Source organism: Lithobates pipiens, unplaced genomic scaffold (genome assembly GCF_037356315.1).
Source record: "Lithobates pipiens isolate NorthernLeopardFrog02 unplaced genomic scaffold, aLitPip1_a1.2 Scaffold_27, whole genome shotgun sequence".
In the NCBI taxonomy this organism is placed as follows: Eukaryota; Metazoa; Chordata; class Amphibia; order Anura; family Ranidae; genus Lithobates; species Lithobates pipiens.
In genome coordinates, this window is record NW_027507788.1 from 208621743 (window position 1) to 208643185 (window position 21443).

Consider the following 21443-nt stretch of genomic DNA (forward strand, 5'->3'; position numbering starts at 1 on the left):
CCTTTAACCACTGAAGGACTGGAAGGTTTTACCTCCATCCTGACCAGGCCATTTTTTTGCAATATGGCACTACGTTATTTCAACTGACAATTGCATAGTCGTGCGACGCTGTAAAATGGGTGTCCCCCCCCCCCCCCCCCCCCCACAAATGCATTTGCTTTGGTATGCGATCACCTCTGCGTTTTTTTTTTTTACGCTATAAACAAAACAGAGTGACAGTTTTGAAAAAAAAAAAATATATATATATATATATATATATATATATATATATAAAATCTCTATTCATTATATTGATTGGTTTGCGCAAACCTATAGCATCTACACACTATAGGATATTTTTATGGGACTTTATATTTATCTTTATTTTTATTTTTTTGTGGTGCTGTGACATTGCGGCAGACAAATCGGACACACTTTTTTGGGAACCAGTGACATTATTACAGTGAACAGTGTTACAAATATGCACTGTTGCTGTACTAATGACACTGGCAGGGGAAGAAGTTAACTTCTTCCCCCTCAGGGGCGGTTAAGGGGTTAAGTGTGTTCCCTGGGAGTGTTTTCTAACTGTGTGGGGGATGTACTGACTGGGACAACAGAGATCCGTTTCCCTGTTTAGCCAGGAACACAAGATCTGTCCTCTTCCTTCAGAACAGCAATATGCCTTGTTTACATAGACAGATCCACATTCTGCCTCTGTGGGGAATGATCACGGGTGATCACCCGCTAATTGGCTCCCCCTCTGGCCAATCTGTGCACAACCACACAACGACATACAGGTATGTCAATTCGCGCAGCGGTGCCACCTTGGGGCGGGCAGTCGGCAAGTAGGTAAACGTGCTGCCAGTGCAGAAAAATACCTGTTATTCTGCTTGAAGTGCACTCCTCTCAATTTTGTATTGTGGGCTTGTCAGCACAATGCATTTTTGTGGACTAAATGATCTTTTGTGTCTTTTGCTAATCTACTTAACCACTCCCACTGTCTTATTCACAACATAGCGACAAATTAACTTGTAGTCAAAGATCAGAACAGAGAGGGCTGTGTGGTCTCTGAGATAAGAAACATCAAGTACTCTCTGCCTATCTTAATTTGACTAGATCAAAAGGTAATTGTGTGCCTTTATTAAACATATAATGTAATGTTTTCTGTTGTGTGTTTAACAGACCAAAAATGAAGCGGGTAAAAGAAGTTCATTGTTAAGGTTTACATATACTTTTGAGTGTATTGAAAACCAAACCAGGACAAGAGAGATTAAATGTCCATAGCAGGGGTACACAGGGAGCAGTAAATAGCTGATAGAGCTTCTAACCCTTCCCCTCCCTTGCCATAGCACTAACATCTTTTTATCTTTGCACGATATTGCTGAGGTTATTGCTCACCTTTTTGTCAGCAGGACATGTGGCGCATGTGCATCCACAATTCCCAACAGTGTCTTCTGCTGGGGCTGGACCAACTACAGCATAACCGGGCATGGGGAGATGGGCTAATGGACTCTGGGGCACTCTCCCAGTATCCATTTCAAGTCTTGAATCCAACTATGAATCTTGAGTTGACAAATCCGGAGTTCAAGGATACAGTAAACTTTCAATGGTGTTGGGTATAGCAAAATCAGCTTTGAGGTTGATGAGGTTTTCTGAGGTTCTCTTCTAAAGCAACCACAATCCTATATTCTTACAGAGCTTATAAAAACCCTTTCTCTTTTTTTTCTCCTCCCAGATATGCTCCTCAGGTCCTCTTTGAATCCAGCACGCAGGATATTGCAACGTTCCTGGTGGTACTGCTATGCAACCAGAACTATATCAGAAACCCTTACCTTGTGGCCAAACTGGTGGAAGTTATGTTCGTCACAAACCCTGCCATACAGCACCGGACGCAGAAGTTCTTTGAAATGATCGAAGGACACCCATTGTCAGTCAAACTCCTGGTGCCCTCACTGATGAAGTTCTACACTGGTAAGGAAAGATTAGGCCCCAGAGAATTATTTGTGCGCTGCAGTCTGCCACCTTATTAAAACCACTTCAAAAACTGACCTAGTGGATTAAACCGTTAGGTTGACTTCACACTTGTGATTTGTAGCTTTTTTTTTGTTTTATTGCATTTTATTGCATGTTTCCATACTGCGCAGTGGGTGCACTGCAATGTACATTTGTTAACCATGTGTGTTGAGGAGAAAAGCTTTTTTACCTTCATGCCTAGAATGCATGAAAATTATAAAACATTGAGCCTTTAAAACCATTTTGTCAGTTTTTCACCCTGTGTCTTTTTAAAGTGGTTCTTCGCCCTGAAAACAAAAAATATTGTAGTCCTGACTTAATAATGGAGCACTTTCCTGTCCAGGGATCCAGCGCTGTCCTCATCGGACCTGGCTCTTTGGGTCCAAACGCCGGCATGTTTACTTTGGGAAGCCGGCTGTGGCTGCTTGTCGCCTCAAAGCTGGCTTCCCACTGCACATGTGTGAGCTTCCCTGTGCTTTGTGAATGGTCCTGCAGCTTTCTGGGACCTTTGATGTGTCCCAGAAGCCTGCGGGGGGAGGAAGGGAGGGCCAAACTTCCACTTGGATTGCCTCGGCCTTCTGACTGTAAGTGAGAGTATTACCTGTCAGAACCAGGTCCCTGCTCCCTCCCCAAAAAATAGAAGTGCTAAAACTTAGTGGAGGAGGCAGAGCAGCAGAAATTTGGGGTAAAGTTCCTCTTTAAGTACCCTGAAAAGGAATACTTGAAATACACCCAAAGAACACAGCCGCACTGCCCAGAGCCTCTGACACCTCCAGACCATAATTACCTATTTGACAAAGGGATATAAATTTTTTTTTTTTTAACTTTGACAAATGGCCCGTTAACTTTAATTTGAGCTCTAAGTCAGAACACTGTCCCTGCATTGTGGCAGCCAGTAGACAAAGGCCTGCAGTACACCATAGGATGTGGAGGAGAGGCAGAGCTTTCGTTCGAAGCCCAAATTAGTGACAGTGTACATAGTGTGCCCAGATTCTGGGGCTCCCGGGGGGAAAACGGCAGGTATGTGCAGGCCCCCTTATGTTTGATGTTGATGATAAAATTCTGTGTCCATTTGGAATTTAAATATTTATCACAGTGGATAAGACTATTTCTCTTCAAAAACTCAACGCAAATGAAAAGGGCCCTGAGCTATTTCATAAACAGCCAACAGGCATTAATGTGATTTCTGTGTATGTGTGACATGACCTTGTAATAATAATATGACGGCTCTTCCATGTCTTCTGCAAGAGCGATTCCTGACATTAGTTCCGCTGTGCTGACTTGAGCGTGGTCTGATTTTTCTCTGGTCTTCTCTGGGCCTGCAGCTTATCAGTGGCTCTCGGAGATCTGGCTTGTGTGTATGAGTTGCCCAGTACTGACACTTATGATGCGCTTGATCTTCTCCCAATGAATGCGCTGTCTGTGTTTTGGCAGATGTTGAGCACACGGGTGCCACCAGTGAATTCTATGACAAGTTCACTATCCGCTACCATATCAGCACCATTTTCAAAAGCCTCTGGCAGCACCCGGCCCATCATGGCACTTTTATGGAGGAATTCAAGTGAGTAACACACAAAGCAAAATATGAATAAGGCTTGAAATTAAAGTTATAAATATATGCACACAGGTTGCAGACAAGACAAAGGAGCCTCTATCTCCATCCTTAGTTGTGGTCATGAGCTGGGGGGCTTACCTTTTTAGTGTGTGGATATATATATATATATATATATATATATATATATATATATATATATATATATATATAATATATGGGATAATTTCACCTTTTGACAAAAAATAATGCACTTTTTTTTTTTTTTTGCAGGTAAAAAAAAATGTGCATTTTTTTTGTTGCAGGGACCTGTAAAGCATTGCACCAGCGATCAGCATATCACTGATGCCATGCAGTACTCCTGCAGACCTGTCGGCGTATCTGCTTGCTTGAACCTCATACGATCAGGCTGGTACACTCTGAGAGGCAGAATCAATTAACTACCACAGCACTTTAAGCTGACAGCCGCTAAAGCAGTCGGGACTTGTTGTTTTCCATTAGCAGAGGACTGTGAATGAGTGACACGGCCGGCCAGGGCAGAGCCCCACTTGGCCACCCCCAACCCCCCTCTAGCTGTCACAGGCGGTCCTTTTCATAAAATGTTACACCCTGATTATGGGTGTAATATGTTACGAAAGGTGAACTTATCCTTAAAGTAAACTTGTCCTGACAGAAGCCTAGGGGGGATGCTGTTGCTGACTGATTCTTTTTGAGCTATGCCCAAAGTTCAGGAAACAATGCATTTGCAGATAGCAGAATAACACACAAGATTGCTGGGCTTATGTTCCATAATAAAGGGAAGAAGTTTATAAGTTGGTGGAGCAAAGGGCAGGGGCTGGGAACCTACAGCATACCTATATCCAGGCATTTTGTAGGTCTGATTCTAAAAATGGATTTTGCATTAAGTAGCGATCTCCATCTCATGCTGATTTTATACTATTTGGATCTGTTTGTATGATTTTGTGGCCAAACTGTATCATGGACTAGCTGTGTGGCCTCTTCACATTGAGTTGAGCTGCTTTAGGCATCTGAAGCAGAACCATCCTTAAAGCGGAACTAAACCCTCCTATCCTTTTACAACCAAGGAAGCTGCCATCTTGACATCTGTTTGATCTGCTGCTGTCATGGTGTTGCACATGTGATCAGTAATGATACAAGCCATTTGATGGTTTGACAGTTTGGTTGAGGGAACAAACACATGTGGCAGTTATCATTCACGGCATGTCTTAATTGCAGCAGTTTTGGGAAACCGTTAAATCAATGGGTTTAGTTCCACTTTAAAGTGGAGCTCCAGCCCCGCACCCCCTTCCTCCAAAAATTAAAAATCTGCTACAAATACTGTAGCTGCTGACTTTTATTATTAGGACACTTACATGTTAAGGGATCCCACAATGTCGGCACCCCAGTCGATTTTCGGATTAGCTCTCAGATGCTGCCGCCACTTGTGGTGAGGGAAACCGGCTGCGTAGCCTTTCTAACTGGTCCGGCGGCGAAGGAAGGAGGGGGGCCAAACGTCAAGGGGACCTTGCTGCATGTCGCCGCAGCCAGGTCTCCCAGAAGTGTGGGGACAGGTACCTGGCACAAACTGGGGAGGGGGAAAGCAAACGAGCTCAACCACTTTTGAGTGTAACTCCACTTTAAAGGCTTTTTTAGGAACCGCTCATTCGCATTCCAGCTAGTAGTGGACCCCTGAACAGGCTGACGGGATTAAGGCCTCATTCACACCATGTGCAGAGAGACAGGAGTTTTTCTGCATGCTTTCTGCAGAAAAAACAACTGTTTTCTATGTGCCCTGTTAACACCACAACACTGGGATCACCTGCAGATTTTTTCCTGCACAAGAATCTGCAACGTGTTTAAAATTCACTGTGCCTCGCATGAATATTGATATGAAATCTGCATGTCAGTTTCCATCAGTTTCTCTGCACATATGGTGTGATTGAGGCATAAACCTTCCAACTGGCTTGAAACAGCTTTCAGTTTACCGGGTAAACCTGTAGTCTAAGCATGCATTTTTTGGCAGGGCTACTCTGTAGGCTCTGTGACCCACACTAGGACAATTGGACTGTATTGATGAAGATGAGCAGGCAGCTGAAAACAGGAGAGTCACTGAGTATGCAGCATCAGGAGTCAGGGCAGGCAATGTGTTGAGATAAACTTTCTTTCGTACTTTATCTGATATCAGAATACTTTGTCTTTACAGCTCGGGGAAACAATTTGTGCGTTACATTAACATGCTGATCAATGACACCACGTTCCTGCTGGACGAGAGCCTGGAGTCTCTGAAACGCATCCACGAGGTGCAGGAAGAAATGAGGAACAAGGAGCTCTGGGAGCAGCTCCCTCGGGTTAGAGATCTTCTTTTTTAAATCAGGAAAATGTTTATTGGAATAACTGACAGTTTAACCACTTTCAGACCGGACCATTTTGCTGGTAAATGACCAGAGGTCTTTTTACACTTTGGCACTGCGCTGCTTTAACTGGTAATTGCGCGGTCATGCAATGTTGTACCCAAACAAAATTTGCGTCCTTTTCTTTCCACAAATAGAGCTTTCTTTTGATGGTATTTGATTGCCTCTGCGATTTTTATTTTTTGCGATATAAACGTAAAAAGACCGCAAATTTTGAAAAAAAATATTTTCTACTTTTTGTTATTAGAAAAATCCAATAAACTCAATTTTAGTCATACATTTAGGCCAAAATGTATTCAGCCACATGTCTTTGGTAAAAAAAAAAGTCAATAATTGTATATTTATTGGTTTGCGCAAAAGTTGTCACATCTACAAACTAAGGTACGTTTTCTGGAATTTACGCAGCTTTTAGTTTACGACTGCCTATCTCATTTCTTGAGGTGCTAAAATGGCAGGGCAGTACAAACCCCCCCCCAAATGACCCCATTTTGGAAAGTAGACCCCCTAAGGAAATTGATAAGAGGCATGTTGAGCCCATTGAATATTTTATTTTTTTGCCTCAAGCGATTGAATAATGACAAAAAAAAAATTTTTTTTTTTTTTTTTTTTTTTTTACACAAAGTTGTCACTAAATGATATATTGCTCATGCATGCCATGGGCATATGTGAAATGACACCCCAAAATAAATTCTGCTGCTTCTCCTGAGTACGGGGATACCACATATGTGGGACTTTTTGGGAGTCTAGCCGCGTACGGTGCCCCGAAAACCAAGCACCGCCTTCAGGCTTTCTAAGGGCGTAAATTTTTGAGTTCACTTCTCACTACCTATTAAAGTTTTGAAGGCCATAAAATGCCAAGATGGCACAAAACCCCCACAAATGACCCCATTTTAGAAAGTAGACACCCCAAGCTATTTGCTAAGAGGCATGTTGAGTCCATAGAATATTTTATATTTTGCCACAAGTTGTGGGAAAATTACAAACTTTTTATTTTTTTATTTTTTTTTTCACAAAGTTGTCACTAAATGATATATTGCTCACGCATGCCATGGGCATATGTGAAATGACACCCCAAAATAAATTCTGCTGCTTCTCCTGAGTACGGGGATACCACATATGTGGGACTTTTTGGGAGCCTAGCCGCGTACGGGGCCCCGAAAACCAAGCACTGCCTTCAGGCTTTCTAAGGGCGTTACAGTTTTGAAGGCCATAAAATGCCAAGATGGCACAAACCCCCCCCCAAATGACCCCATTTTGGAAAGTAGACACCCCTAAATTTAGGGGTACACTAGTGAGACTAGGTAATAAATGGCGGGTGCCCTGAAACTATAAAAAAATAACTAACCAACCAGCGTCACCTGTAACAGTTATATGGTGATCACTGGTGAAAGGGTTAACTAGGGGGCAATCAGGGGGCTTTATGCGGTAGTATATGGGGGTCCCTGGCGCTATAAAAAGCTGCGGCGAACCTAAATACCTACCTGCCTAACTAGCGTCACCTGTGACACTAATACAGCGATCAGAAAAACGATCGCTTATTAGGCTGGGTTCACACTGGAGCGATGTGGGAACGCCACGAATGCGCGGCGGGTTCCCGCATCGCATGCCTCCCGGCGGCAGTTCACACTGCCCTATGCGAACTGCTGGGAGTGTCAGTGAAATGTTAATGACACCCCCAGATCAGTTCGCATATCGCAGTGCGATCTGCAAACTTGGATCGCATGGTGTGAACACCCATGCGATCCGATTCTGCTGCGGACCAAAAAAGGGTCCCGTGCGAGTTTGCGGCGGGTGCGACACGAATTCAGCCATACTATCTGTATAGCTGAACTCGAATCACACAGAGATCGGATGTGATTTGCACTGCAGTGCGGTGCGAATCGCATCCGTTCTCATAAACCGCTGCAATGTGAACCCAGCCTTAGTGACACTGGCGACGGGGGGTGATCACGGGGTTAAACCTTTATTGGGGGGGTTAGGGGGGTACCTTAGAACTAAAGGGGGCTAACCCTAACTGCCCTAACAGTTATTAGTCACAAATAACACCCGCCGGGTGATCAGGGGGTTAAACCTTTATTAGGTAATAAATGGCGGGTGCCCTGAAACTATAAAAAAATAACTAACCAACCAGCGTCGCCTGTAACAGTTATATGGTGATCACTGGTGAAAGGGTTAACTAGGGGGCTTTATGCGGTAGTATATGGGGGTCCCTGGCGCTATAAAAAGCTGCGGCGAACCTAAATACCTACCTGCCTAACTAGCGTCACCTGTGACACTAATACGGCGATCAGAAAAATGATCGCTTATTAGGCTGGGTTCACACTGGAGCGATGCGGAAACGCCGCGAATCCGCGGCGGGTTCCCGCATCGCATGCCTCCCGGCGGCAGTTCACACTGCCCTATGCGAACTGCTGGGAGTGTCAGTGAAATGTTACTGACACCCCCAGATCAGTTCGCATATCGCAGTGCGATCTGCAAACTCGGATCGCATGGTGTGAACACCCATGCGATCCGATTCTGCTGCGGGCCAAAAAAAGGGTCCCGTGCGAATTTGCGGCGGGTGCGGCGAATGGCTGAACTCGAATCGCACAGAGATCGGATGTGATTTGCACTGCAGTGCGGTGCGAATCACATTCGTTCTCATAAACCGCTGCAATGTGAACCCAGCCTTAGTGACACTGGCGACGGGGGGTGATCACGGGGTTAAACCTTTATTGGGGGGGTTAGGGGGGTACATTAGAACTAAAGGGGGCTAACCCTAACTGCCCTAACAGTTACTACAGTCACAAATGACACCAATGCAAAAAAAAAAAAAGACATTGGTGTCACTGTGACTGGGGGGCAGGGGTAATTGGGGGGGGGTGATCGGGGGGTAAAGGGGGGGTGTGAGTGTGCCTGGCATGTTCTACTGTGTGTGTAGAGTGTTGGTGCAACTCACCGATCCGCTCTCCTCCGTGTCGGAACGAAAAATACCGACACGGAGGAGAGAATACATCACTTCCTCTCCTGTGTTTACATTACAGGAGAGGAAGTGATGTCACCGGGGATTTCTATTCGTCGGGAGCGATCGCGAGGGGGTGGCCATGAATGAATGGCCGTCCCCTCGTCTGGGATCGCTCCCGAACGAATACCGACCGCCGCAGGCACCGGGCGGGGGCCCGATCGGGCCCCCGACCCGCGGGAGGCAAAGGACGTACATGTAAGCCCTTATGCCTGCCCGTGCCATTCTGCCGACGTACATCGGCGTGCGGCGGTCGGCAACTGGTTAAAACAAGTCAATAAAGTAAAGTCTGAAGCCGCATATAGAGCCAAAGGCAATATTAAAGTGGATGTAAACCCGATTTTTTTTTTTTTTTTTTTTTTTTTCTTTTTTTAATTATTATTTATTTATTTATTTTTATGTCATAATGTAGAGTATAAGATTTCCTGTCATTTGAGCCCAGTCTTGCCGCAAAGAGTTAATCCAGCTCTGAGCAATCCTCTTTTATTGTTCAGTGAGATAAATCTTGACAATCAGAGAAAAACGTTGTCAAATCCTCCCCCTTGCTGTGAGTGACAGGTGATTTACATATCTCGTGCACTAGCCTAAGACATGCATTATTTTTTAATTCCCTCCCACTCCTTTCTTCTGCTGCTCTGCAAGGATTGGCTGATCCACACCTCAGCATGATTTGGCATGCTGAAGTCATGTGAGGACTTTTATGGGTTTTGACTGGATGTTAAAGATCATAGCAGAAGTTCAGTGTAATGCCGCGTACACACGGGCGGACTGTATGGCGTACTTAGTCCGTCGAAACACATTTCAGCGGACAGTCCGCTCGTGTGTGGGCTTCAGCTGACTTTTTCAGCGTGCAGTACGGCGTACTAAGTATTTCGGATTTTTCTAAATTCTGTCCGTCGTACTTTGATTTCAGCGGACAATCCGCTCGTCAGTAGGCTAAGAATGGCGCATGCTCAGAAAGGATTTACACGGCGGAAGGGTGCTTTGCTATGTATTGGACTTCCTATTTCTAGTCCCGTCGTACGTGCTGTACACGTCATCGCGCAAGCTTTCGACGGACTGTTTGTGCATCCGTGTGTGGTCAAGTCTGTTCAGTCGAAAGTATGACGGACTGTCCGTCGGATTTTATGATGGACCAAGTAGGCCATACAGTCCGCTCGTGTGTACGCGGCATAAGAAATACACAGGAGAAAATGCATATTGACAAGGGGAGTGTAGAGGTGGGCGGGGAGCCTGCTGACATCGCAACTCTACCCACTGAGCCCTGGAAAACGGACCCACCCACAAAATCTGCAGTTTTTCGGGTCTCATAGCAGATAGAGGGGAGACATTTCATAGTTAGTAAGGTTGAATAAAGACACCAGTCCATCCAGTTCAACCTGAGTGAGTGTCTACAATTGTCCCTATCCCTGTACATTACACACTCACATTGGTCCCTACCCTCAAGGAGCCCACAATCCAAGATCCCCATTCATATACTAGGGTCAATTTTGGACAGAAGCCAATTAACCTACCTGCATGTCTTTGGAGTGTGGGGGGAAGCCGGAGTACCCGGAGGAAACCCACGCAGGCACAGGGAGAACATGCAAACTCCAGGCAGGTAGTGTCATGGTTGGGATTTGAACCAGTGACCCTTCTTACTGCTAGGTGAGAGTGCTAACCACTACACCACTGTGGATGAGGCATGTATATCCTTCTAGATAACCAATATTGCAGTAGTTTCGAAAGGATGAGAGTGGGTTTACATCCACTTTAATGTTGACATTGTCAAGTATTTGTACATGCGCCCACATAACCATCTCAAATTACTACACCTACACAGTACAGCCATGGCACCAGCCGACATGAATTGTGTCAAAATCACAAAGTCATCTGATTAGTCAGTACCTTATGGTTTATTCAGACACACAAGGGTTAGATCTTAGTAATGACCTAGTTAAAGAAATAGAAGTTAGCTGTTTTGTACATTAGTCTGATAGTGTGCAATGATTATCAGCAACGCACAAGAAGTGGAAATGGGGATCATTTTGGGTCTCCTGTAGCTGAACCTCAGCCTGCAGCAGCCAGGAGCACTTTAGACTTTTTTGTTTTCTAACTTGCACTTGAACAATGACAAATGAAATTCAGATATGGTTGGACAGCACGCTTTTCTGCCTTGCTGAACTGCTTTCAACTCTGTGTATTTAAATGACAAGTTCACCTTTAGGAGCATGTTACATTCAGATTTAGGGTTTAACTTCTAACATGCTCCTATGCACCAACCACCCGTCGCCAGTGGTCCCTTCTCTTTGATAACAAGCAGGGCTTCCTGTCCCTGCACCCGCTGTCACTATTTGAAAACAGCATGGCTCTATGGCACTCCACACACATGGCTGTGCCATTTAAGTTTCCTTTTAAATTAAATATACTACAAGTACCATCAGCCATTGCAGCTGATGGCTTACAGTTCTTAACGAACACAGAAGGTGCTGGTTAGCTCTCTCGTAGCTCATTGATTCTTCCTGCCATTCAGTAACTACCTGCCTGGGTATGGGCAGACAGCTTACTGAGAGTCTGCATGATCCAGGCATTGCACCCACAATCTTCTGATTGCTGGTAATGCTTTACAGGATGCAGTGTAAAAATTTTTTAGAAATGCACATTTTATTTTTTTTAACCTGAAGAAAGATGTGCTTTTATTATTTTTTTTATTTTATTTTTTGTCAAAAGGTGAACTCAGGGTGGATTTGATTTAAATCAAATCTATTTTATATCACAATTTAAATCACTAGTAAAAAGGCTTGATTTAAATCAACTCAATTTTAAATCATCATTTTTTTAATCACTTCAGCCCCGGTAGATTTGGCTGCTCAATGACCAGGCTGTTTTTTGCAATACGGCACTGTCGCTTTTGACACATTTTTGGGACCATTGACAATTATACAGCAATCGGTGCTATGAAAATGCACTGATTACTGTATAAATGTCACTGGCAGAGAAGGGGTTAACACTAGGGGGCGATCAACGGGTTTAACTGTGTTCCCTAGATGTGTTCTAACTGTAGGGAGGATGGGACTGACTAGGGGAAGAGAGATCGGTGTTCATACTTAGTGTGAATACACCATCTGTCTCCTCTCCCCTGAAAGAACCGGAATTTGCACATTTACACACACAGATCCCGGTTCTCGCTGTCACGAGCAATCGTGGGTGCCCATCGGTCATCCTGCCTGCTGGGCACTAGCATCGGCTGCGGGCGCACGTGCCCATAGTGCCAAAGGGTGAAGCAAAGTAAGGTAACGTCATTTCGCCCAGCCTTGCCCTTCTGCCACAGTAAAACTGGGCGGCTGGTCAGCAAGCTGTTAAAGAGCAACTGTCATATCTGTCTCACAGCGGCTCCTCTGATCTGTTTTAAGACACCGACAGTCCCATTCACTTTAATGGGACGGCTGGTGATGCGGCAGTGACACAACAAGGTGAGGGACGTGGTGGCAGCAGGTGAGTGGATGCCCACTAACAGGCGCTGCCATGATGTATCTGAAATGACAGGTGCTCTTTAAATGTAAGGACTCATTCTTGCTGGTAGTTAGAATATTTCATATTTTCAAACAAAATGAATATTTCCTATTTAGAATAATAAGCTGTCAGGTTAGTAAAACAGCAATATTGTAACCCATTTTAGATTAATCACACATAGTTGGAGAACTACTCAAATTGTTTTATCTAATTAAACAATAGCATTGCTAGTGCATGTTATCTCAGCTTGCAGAGTTTGGATTCATTGAGTGAGTTTAACAAAAATGTAGATATTGCAGAATATACAAACTAATGCTACATAACTAAGCTCCGTTTCATGCTGAATAAATTACTAATGTATCTTAAATGGAAAACTATCTTTAGACAGATTTTTACTCCAAAAGCATTTTATTAAAATTAAATTGATAAAAATAAAAAACAAATTTTTTTGATTCTCTAAAAAAAAACATCAAATATATAATTTATTATAATAGAGATAGAGGCGATATAGATAGAGGCGATATAGATAGAGGCGATATAGATAGAGGCGATATAGATAGAGGCGATAGAGATAGAGGCGATAGAGATAGAGGCGATAGAGATAGAGGCGATAGAGATAGAGGCGATAGAGATAGAGGCGATAGAGATAGAGGCGATAGAGATAGAGGCGATAGAGATAGAGGCGATAGAGATAGAGGCGATAGAGATAGAGGCGATAGAGATAGAGGCGATAGAGATAGAGGCGATAGAGATAGAGGCGATAGAGATAGAGGCGATAGAGATAGAGGCGATAGAGATAGAGGCGATAGAGATAGAGGCGATAGAGATAGAGGCGATAGAGATAGAGAGAGAGAGATAGAGGCGATAGAGATAGAGGCGATAGAGATAGAGAGAGAGAGAGATAGCGAGAGATAGCGAGAGAGATAGAGATAGCGAGAGATATAGAGATAGCGAGAGATATAGAGATAGCGAGAGATATAGAGATAGCGAGAGATATAGAGATAGCGAGAGATATAGAGATAGCGAGAGATATAGAGATAGCGAGAGATATAGAGATAGCGAGAGATATAGAGATAGCGAGAGATATAGAGATAGCGAGAGATATAGAGATAGCGAGAGATATAGAGATAGCGAGAGATATAGAGATAGCGAGAGATATAGAGATAGCGAGAGATATAGAGATAGCGAGAGATATAGAGATAGCGAGAGATATAGAGATAGCGAGAGATATAGAGATAGCGAGAGATAGCGAGAGATAGAGAGATAGCGAGAGATAGGGATATATATATATTTATTTTATTTATTTTTTATTTATTTTTTTATATTATCCACCCTGCTTGGCCTTTAAAGCCAAAACATTTTTTGTTTTGCATATTAATAGGTATTAGATAGATGGATATAGATGGAACCTCCTGTAAGGGTTTTTTTTTCCTGTGGTCCCCACTTAGGAGGTTCATACTTTTAGTATTTGTGACTATTTGTTTCCTTGTAGCGAAAGAACAGGACATAAAGGAAAATCTTTCCAATGGGACATTTGTTTGCAATGTAACTGGTATTAACCATTTCATACTCCATTCAAAATAAAAGGTTCCTTTTTAGATGCACTTTAGTGTGGAGTATGTACTCTTTTATTTTCAAAGGGGTTCTTGCATCCATTTCACTAAGAGCATTTTCTAACGTCTCTCTGTATTAATAGATACCAGCCTTCTCCAATAAGGTCCCATAGATGTTCCTGTTCTCAAGCTGGCATGCTTATCAAGTACTGCAGGACACTTTGTACATAATTTACTTACAGGATAGTCATCCTCTTTTGAGTAGGCTGTTTAGAAAATCTCTGTAAAAGCTTTTATGATTATTTGCACTTGGCGGTCTTGTTTTTATTAGATGGTTTGTGTTTTTATCGTCTCTTGCAGGATCAACAACAAGCACGCCAGTCTCAGCTGGCCCAAGATGAGCGAGTCTCTCGCTCCTATCTCGCTTTAGCCACTGAAACGGTAGACATGTTCCACATTCTCACTAAGCAAGTGCAGAAGCCTTTCCTGAGACCCGTGAGTACTGAGCACCCAAGATTTAAGCATCTGGTCCTCTCAAATCCAATGCCCAGTTCTTACCTGCTTTTTTTCTGTGCAGGAGCTGGGACCTAGGTTGGCGGCTATGCTGAACTTTAACCTGCAGCAGCTGTGTGGGCCCAAATGTCGAGACTTGAAGGTGGAGAATCCAGAGAAATACGGGTTTGAACCAAAGAAGCTCCTGGACCAGCTCACGGATATCTATTTGAATTTAGACTGCCCACGGTTTGCAAAGGCTATAGCAGATGACCAGGTCAGTTTGATTTCTCTCCACTCATCTCACGTTGAAATGTGGTTTAGTTCAGCAACTAGAATCCCTGCTGCACCTGGTTTATCCTAGATTGTCAGACTAACAGCCCCATGCCTGTTAATTTTTACTGCAGACTATACTGAATATTTTTTTCTTTTCCACTTCTGCAGCTCAGGTAAGTGTTAAAGTGGTTGTAAACCTCAGACATGGAAAAATAAACAAAGCATATCCCCCTATAGTGTGCAGTTGTCTTAAGAGCACTGTGTAATTTCTGTCCGCTGCCTCCTTCCTCTACTATCAGCATTGGTCACTTCTGACAAGTGTTCCTGATACCAAGAGAAAAAAGGGTGAGGGAGCTCCAGCTGATTGACAGCCTCAGCTCTGTTCCTGTGTGAAGAGGGGGAGGGGGTCCCTTCCCTTCCCTCCCCTCCAATCAGCTCTCAGAGCTCTCCTCACTGAGCTGAGTAGAGTTCAACTTTGAGCTCTCCACACCCTTTTTTCTGGACACTCAGACAAGCTTATAAATTCTGCACTCTGAACAGATGTGGAGAAGAGAAGACTGCAGATAAACAGTACAACTTGTGAAGGAGGATATTTAATCTGTGTATAACTGAGGATAGTCCCTTCACTGAGTACATGAAGAATGAATGAATGAAATACTTGTATAGCGCACAATGCGAACTGAATCGCCTCTAGGCGCTGAGGGTTTACAACCACTTTAAGAACTTTTTATTTGATTAAAATATATATATATATATATATATATATATATATATATATATATATATATATATATATATATATATATATTTTGACATGGTTTACAAAGAAACCAACTTTTTTCCCCTTACCTGAAAAAATCTCAAGGACTTTTAAAGTTTTGTAAAAAGTGATGACAACCCTGACAGGTTGTTATTGCTATCTGTGCCTAATAGGGGGCGCTACGAATGGGTCCTCCTTTGCTCATAGAGCTTAATTTATTTTCCTGCAGAGATCGTACAGCAAAGAGCTATTTGAAGAGGTTATTTCTAAGATGAGGAAAGCTGGAATTAAGTCCACCATCGCCATAGAGAAATTCAAGCTGCTTGCTGAGAAGGTGGAGGAGATTGTAGCGCGAAACGCTCGTGCTGAGATCGATTATAGTGATGCACCGGATGAGTTCAGAGGTATGGAAAAGCATTCTGCCCTCAACCTCTATCTAGTCAATGTGTGTTTGTTTTTTGGGTTCTATCCCCAGAGTATGGATTTGTAATGATAAAAAATCCTCACTGTAGTATAGTGTGAGATCAAGTAATTACAAGTAGGATATCAGGCCCACAGGAACCAAAGTGTGCGCTTTCAGGTTGCAGCGTCATTGTTGCGTGCCACAGACTCTGACACTGCAGTACTGAAATAGAAAGTGGGTAGAAGACGCAGACCACCAGAGAGTTATCAATACCAATCAAATATCCGTACCTCTTCTATTACAGGGAAGTTCCGACCTTGCTTTTTTTTACAAATCTTACAGTGTGACTTTAATACTATACAGTAAGTTGCTGGACCTGGGATGATGCCTGCAGTCGCAAGGCATTACCCTGGTACCCCTTTTTTAAAGCTGGCGGTCGGCTGTCTTGAAAAAGCAATCCTAATGGCTAACTAGCCGCTTGCTCGTTCTCTCCCATCCCTCCGGGAGACCTGAGAGACCAGCCGTCATGTCTGCCAGGTGATCAGACAGCCGAACAAAGCTGGGATTGGCTTTGATTGGCTCTCCACTATGGTAAGCCAGAAGCGATGACCTGATGACATCACTTCCAGGTTAACCCAGATGTCAACTGTGCCATTTATAAAAAAAATATATATATATATATATATATATATATATATATATATATATATATATATATATATATATATATATATATATATATATATATATATATCAAAAGCATCGAAATACACCAATGTGCTTTGAATGCTTTTAAGGGCAGAGGAGGGTTTTGGGGTCTTATAGATGCCTATTGCTGTCACAAGGATATTTACATTCCTTTTTGACAGCAATTAAAGTGATTAAAAAAAAATGTAAAGTAACAGTGTAAAAATAAAATTATTTAAAAAAAGTGTTTTGTACCCCCCCCCCCCCCCCTCCTCCTGGTCATCCACACAGGCGTACACACGCGTTGGTGCCGCGCACACGCAAACGGTGATCATCCAAACACATGTGAAGGATGGTGGGCAGTAATTCTAGCACCAGACCTCCTTTATAGATCTAAAGTGGTAACCTGTAAAGGCTTTTAAAGCGTTGCCTATGGATAGTAAAATTATACTTTGTCGCTGTTGTATGGGTATGCGCAATTTTAAAGCGTGACATGTTTGCTATCTATTTACTCTGCGTAACATCATTTACAAAAGAGATGGTTATTTGTGTTTTTTTTTAAACCGACATTCTCAAAAAATTGCATTTGAAAAACCGCTGCGCAAATACCTTGTGACCTAAAAAAAATTCCAAAACCCATCCCCAATTAATTCTCTTGAGCCTCTACTTGAAAAAATATATAATTTTTGGGGGTTCTAAGTATTTTTCCAGCAAAAATGACTGATAAAAATGACATGTAAACAAACCGTGCCAGAAAAGGCCTGGTCTGAAAGTGGTTACTAGAAACCTACAGTAAGGAAGAACAGGGCTGCCCTTGTTGACCTCTTATTGAAAATTCTATGTTATGGTGATCCAGTTGCATCAGTACTTGGAATTACTGACTCTGAACAAGTATGCTGTTTAGGGCTCTCTAATTTGTAACACACCATTTTCTTTTCTTTTTTGGTTACAATGTGCCTTAATATCGATTCCGTTCCTCTTTCAGATCCACTGATGGATACGTTAATGTTGGAGCCGGTGAGACTGCCATCTGGAACCATCATGGACAGGTCAATTATTTTGCGACACCTCCTAAATTCGTCCACGGATCCCTTCAACAGACAGACCCTAACCGAGAATATGCTTGAACCAGGTACAGCTCACATCACCCCCTGCAGTATGGCACAGCATCTATATGAACATGGTGGCAGTTGTTAACATTACCATTAAAGTGTTACTAAACCCAGTAATATGAAAATTGTTAATCTGCCCCCTCAAAAGTGCTCACAGCTTATAAATCTTCTTTTCACATTAAAATACTACCACTATATACCTTTTTGGCTGATCTGTATACCACAATCACGTGGTAAACTGTAGGGTCTGCCCAAGTGCTGTGTTCTCAGGTAGGAGGAGATTTTCACTATAGCCTGTGTCCTCAAGCGGTTATGGGAGGCAGATCTTCCATGAATCAAGAGGTGACATCCCACCCACTGTGTTCTTTTTTACGTACTGGCATGGAGGGAGGGTCTAAGCTGTCATTTTAGAATCTGTATACACACTCACATGTGTGATGTCATACCATGTGACCTGACTAGCTCAGCTCAAGACAGGAAATGTTCTCACCAGCAAAAGAGACCAAACTGAGCATGTGCAGCAGTACTGGCCTTGCCAAGAGAGACCCTGCAGGAGAGGGAGGATCTGTGCATACAGGATAAAAGCCCTTTTACACAACGCAGAGGATTAACCCCTTACGTTCCACAGGGAGTATAAAAAGCATGTTCTGCATGTACAGACAGATTTTACTGTTGTGGGTTTAGTAACACTTTAACTTTATTAAAGTGGAACGGAAGGCATTTTAAAGAAGACTTGGAGCAGGCAGGCTATTATTGCAGAAGAGACATCCAATGTTACATAGGTGTATGGTATTGCAGAAAAGACTGCATGTCTCCTCTGCAATAACATTCACCTATCTACCTGTTTACAGTCTTCTGTCCCCCAGGCAGAAGGGCAGAGGCCATTCTTTAACCACTTACTGTCTTTTCGGTGGTTGTACCGGAGTGATGCCTTTTTTTTTTTTTTTTTTTTTTTTTTTTTTTTTGGAGCCGGTGGTCTGCCTTTTTGTAATGGCAATCTGATTGGCTTACTAGCTGCTTGATTGCTATTACAAGCTGCGGGAGGGGTCGGTTCTTTCAAGCTCTCCCGTCCACCAGAAGACCCAAGCAGCCAGACAGCTAAGCAAAGCTGGGATCGACTTTGATCAGCTGCTCATATCAGTAAACTGGAAGCAATGACATGACATCAATTCTGGTTTACTCAAAAACATCTTGGGTTTTTTGAATGCTCGATAGAACACCTTTGTGATTAATTTGAGGCGAGACTGCGAGCCATGCCTTCTCGTCCATATCAGTACCTGTCCTTACAAATGTTCTTCTGGAAGAATGGTCAAACATTCCCATAAACACATCTCCTAAACCTTGTGGACGGCCTTCCCAGAAGAGTTGAAGCTGTTATAGCTGCAAAGGGTGGGCCAACTCAATATTGAACCCTACGGACTAAGACTGGGATGCCATTAAAGTTCATGTGCGTGTAAGGGCAGGTGTCCCAATACTTTTGGCAAAATAGTGTACGTTGTAAATGTGTAAAAAGAATATAAAACAGAACTGCAAGACAGTGGTAGTCCTATTGAAATCGGCACTGAAGAATGAAAGCCTGCAGCCAGCTCAAAAAGGTGAGGAGTGGGCACCCCAAGAATAACTAAATGAAAACACAAAAGGGAGCAGTGAAAGCAGACTCCATAGTAATAATGTATTTTTAGTAAAACGTCGATCATATGCAATCCTAAAAGTAATAAGCATTGGGGGCAAAGAAGCCAAATACACATACATGGAACAAGAGTCCTTTCACACCTCCACCTCCTGACCACAGGTATGGGGGAATGATGACACCATTGGGAGGAGAAATAGAAACCCGCAAGTATGTTGGTGTCTTGTCAGCAGGCTCCTCCCCTTCAGGTAATGTCAGTCATCGGTGGCTACGGACAAGTTCACTGGTTTTCAGTTTCTATGCCGTCTTTGTCCTCTTAAAGTGAACCTGTGCTACTAGCAGCCTTTTCTGTATTCCTCCACTGAAAATGCATTTTTGTTCTGCTTGGTTTTTTCAGTGCCAGAACTGAAGGAGCGGATCCATGCGTGGATGCGGGAGAAGCATAACACTGACCAGTGACACGATCGCTTATCAAGAGGTTTGCATTGCTGGAGGATGTCCGCAGGCGACAGAACCTTGTACATATATTTAAATAATATTGCAAGCATTGACGTGCTCACCTGATGGATAGTAAAAAAAAAAAAAAAAAGAAAAGAAAAAAAAACATTTAAAAACATGGGGATTATATTTTCTTAAGGGCCAGCGTTACTGGATGGAAAGTGGAGACTGCCTTTGCATTAAAACATGATGATGGTTGACAGAGGAAATCGAGGATCTTCAACAAACCAATTGCAGTGTACTGACTACCGGAGGGTCTTTTTTTTTTTTTTTTTTATGTTTTTGTTGTTTTTTTTACTTCTGCTGCTACTATTTCCCCCCCTTTCCCTCCCTTCTCCCCACCTGGATACCAGTGTTGACAATAAAGGATGTAGAGAATAATTGACACACATTGAATCCAGGATCCTGCCACTGTTGAGTTAACCATGTGGTAAGATTCAGGGACTGAGGAGTAAAATGAGATTGTCAGACACAAATTTTTGTATTCAGCGTACAAATCTACGATTTAATATGTTATATATTTGTGTTTATATATAACATATGTATATAATATATATGTAATTTACATTACATATAATTTACTCTAAAGGGCAAGTCAACCCAATGTGGTTTTCCTTACATTTGTTCCTGAATGGCGATCTCTGTAATTGGAGCAAATTTGTATATATCCTGAGCTGCACCAGAGCACAGGTCCGCAAAAAGCTGAATGGAGAAATAATTGGCCACAGAAGAGGGTGGGGTTTGGATCTCAGGGGCGGGCGAAGGGATCTCCCCGATCTCAAGAGATTTACGAAGTCGGTGCGAGTCCATGTGATTTCAATGATAGAACAAAGTAATATTTTAGCAAGAAACGTTTTTTTTTTGTTTTTTTTTTTTTTCTTCCGACATTCACAGGTCGTGATGCGTTTTTTTTTTTTTTTTATTAAAAAGCTTTGTAAGATCTGCCGTGGGAGCCATTTTATAATGGAAGAGATGTTCAGATATAGTGTGTGACCCGACGGACAGGTTGCACCCTCCTCAGCCCTTGCTTTACACCTCATCCCATACCAGAAAGAGGAGATCTCCTGTATGCACCCATGTTTAGCCTTACCAAAGTGACTGGTGCCAGGGCAAGCTGTCCTCAGACTTTTTTTTTTTTTTTTTTTCCTCTCTGCTTTATTTTTTTAATGAAACCCTTTTGTATTACTGCCCTCCACAGCATACTTGAATCCCTGGACTAACTTTATGTGGAATGGCAGGACAATTTTAACCTGAAGCCCGTTTAAAGGTACAAAAGTGCCGCCCTCCTTTATTTTCAGTTTTCCGTCAGATTTCTCCTCCCTAATAGGCTCTGGACTCTGGAAATAAAATAAGTGGTGACAACATTGCAGAGTTTGTGTGGAGTGTTCTTATTAACGTGTTAGTCTTGTGGCTGGAAGATGCACTTAACCATGGAAGTGAATGTCGATGAATGTTCGTGTACCTATGACGGCATCCGATGTTAAACTGGCTTTGAACTTTTTTCTTAAATGTAGACTTTCATTGAATCCATAATATTTCAGGCCAGCGTGCTGGAAATTTATCGTCACCTACCTACAAATCGCA

The 21443-nt window shown here is 42.8% G+C and overlaps 1 protein-coding gene across 2 annotated transcripts in view; it reads left to right on the forward strand.

Moving 5' to 3' along the window:
• Positions 1 to 21223, forward strand: part of UBE4B (ubiquitination factor E4B) — a 131178-nt gene extending 109955 nt beyond the window's left edge. For both annotated transcript variants that reach the window (XM_077458163.1, XM_077458164.1), the window contains 8 exons: positions 1715 to 1950; positions 3427 to 3553; positions 5748 to 5892; positions 14362 to 14496; positions 14579 to 14770; positions 15759 to 15933; positions 17605 to 17751; positions 19759 to 21223. In XM_077458163.1, coding sequence (XP_077314289.1) covers positions 1715 to 1950; positions 3427 to 3553; positions 5748 to 5892; positions 14362 to 14496; positions 14579 to 14770; positions 15759 to 15933; positions 17605 to 17751; positions 19759 to 19820 — 1219 coding nt within the window. In that variant the 3' untranslated portion in view covers positions 19821 to 21223. The remainder of the gene's footprint in view (positions 1 to 1714; positions 1951 to 3426; positions 3554 to 5747; positions 5893 to 14361; positions 14497 to 14578; positions 14771 to 15758; positions 15934 to 17604; positions 17752 to 19758) is intronic.
• Positions 21224 to 21443: the final 220 nt, after the last annotated feature.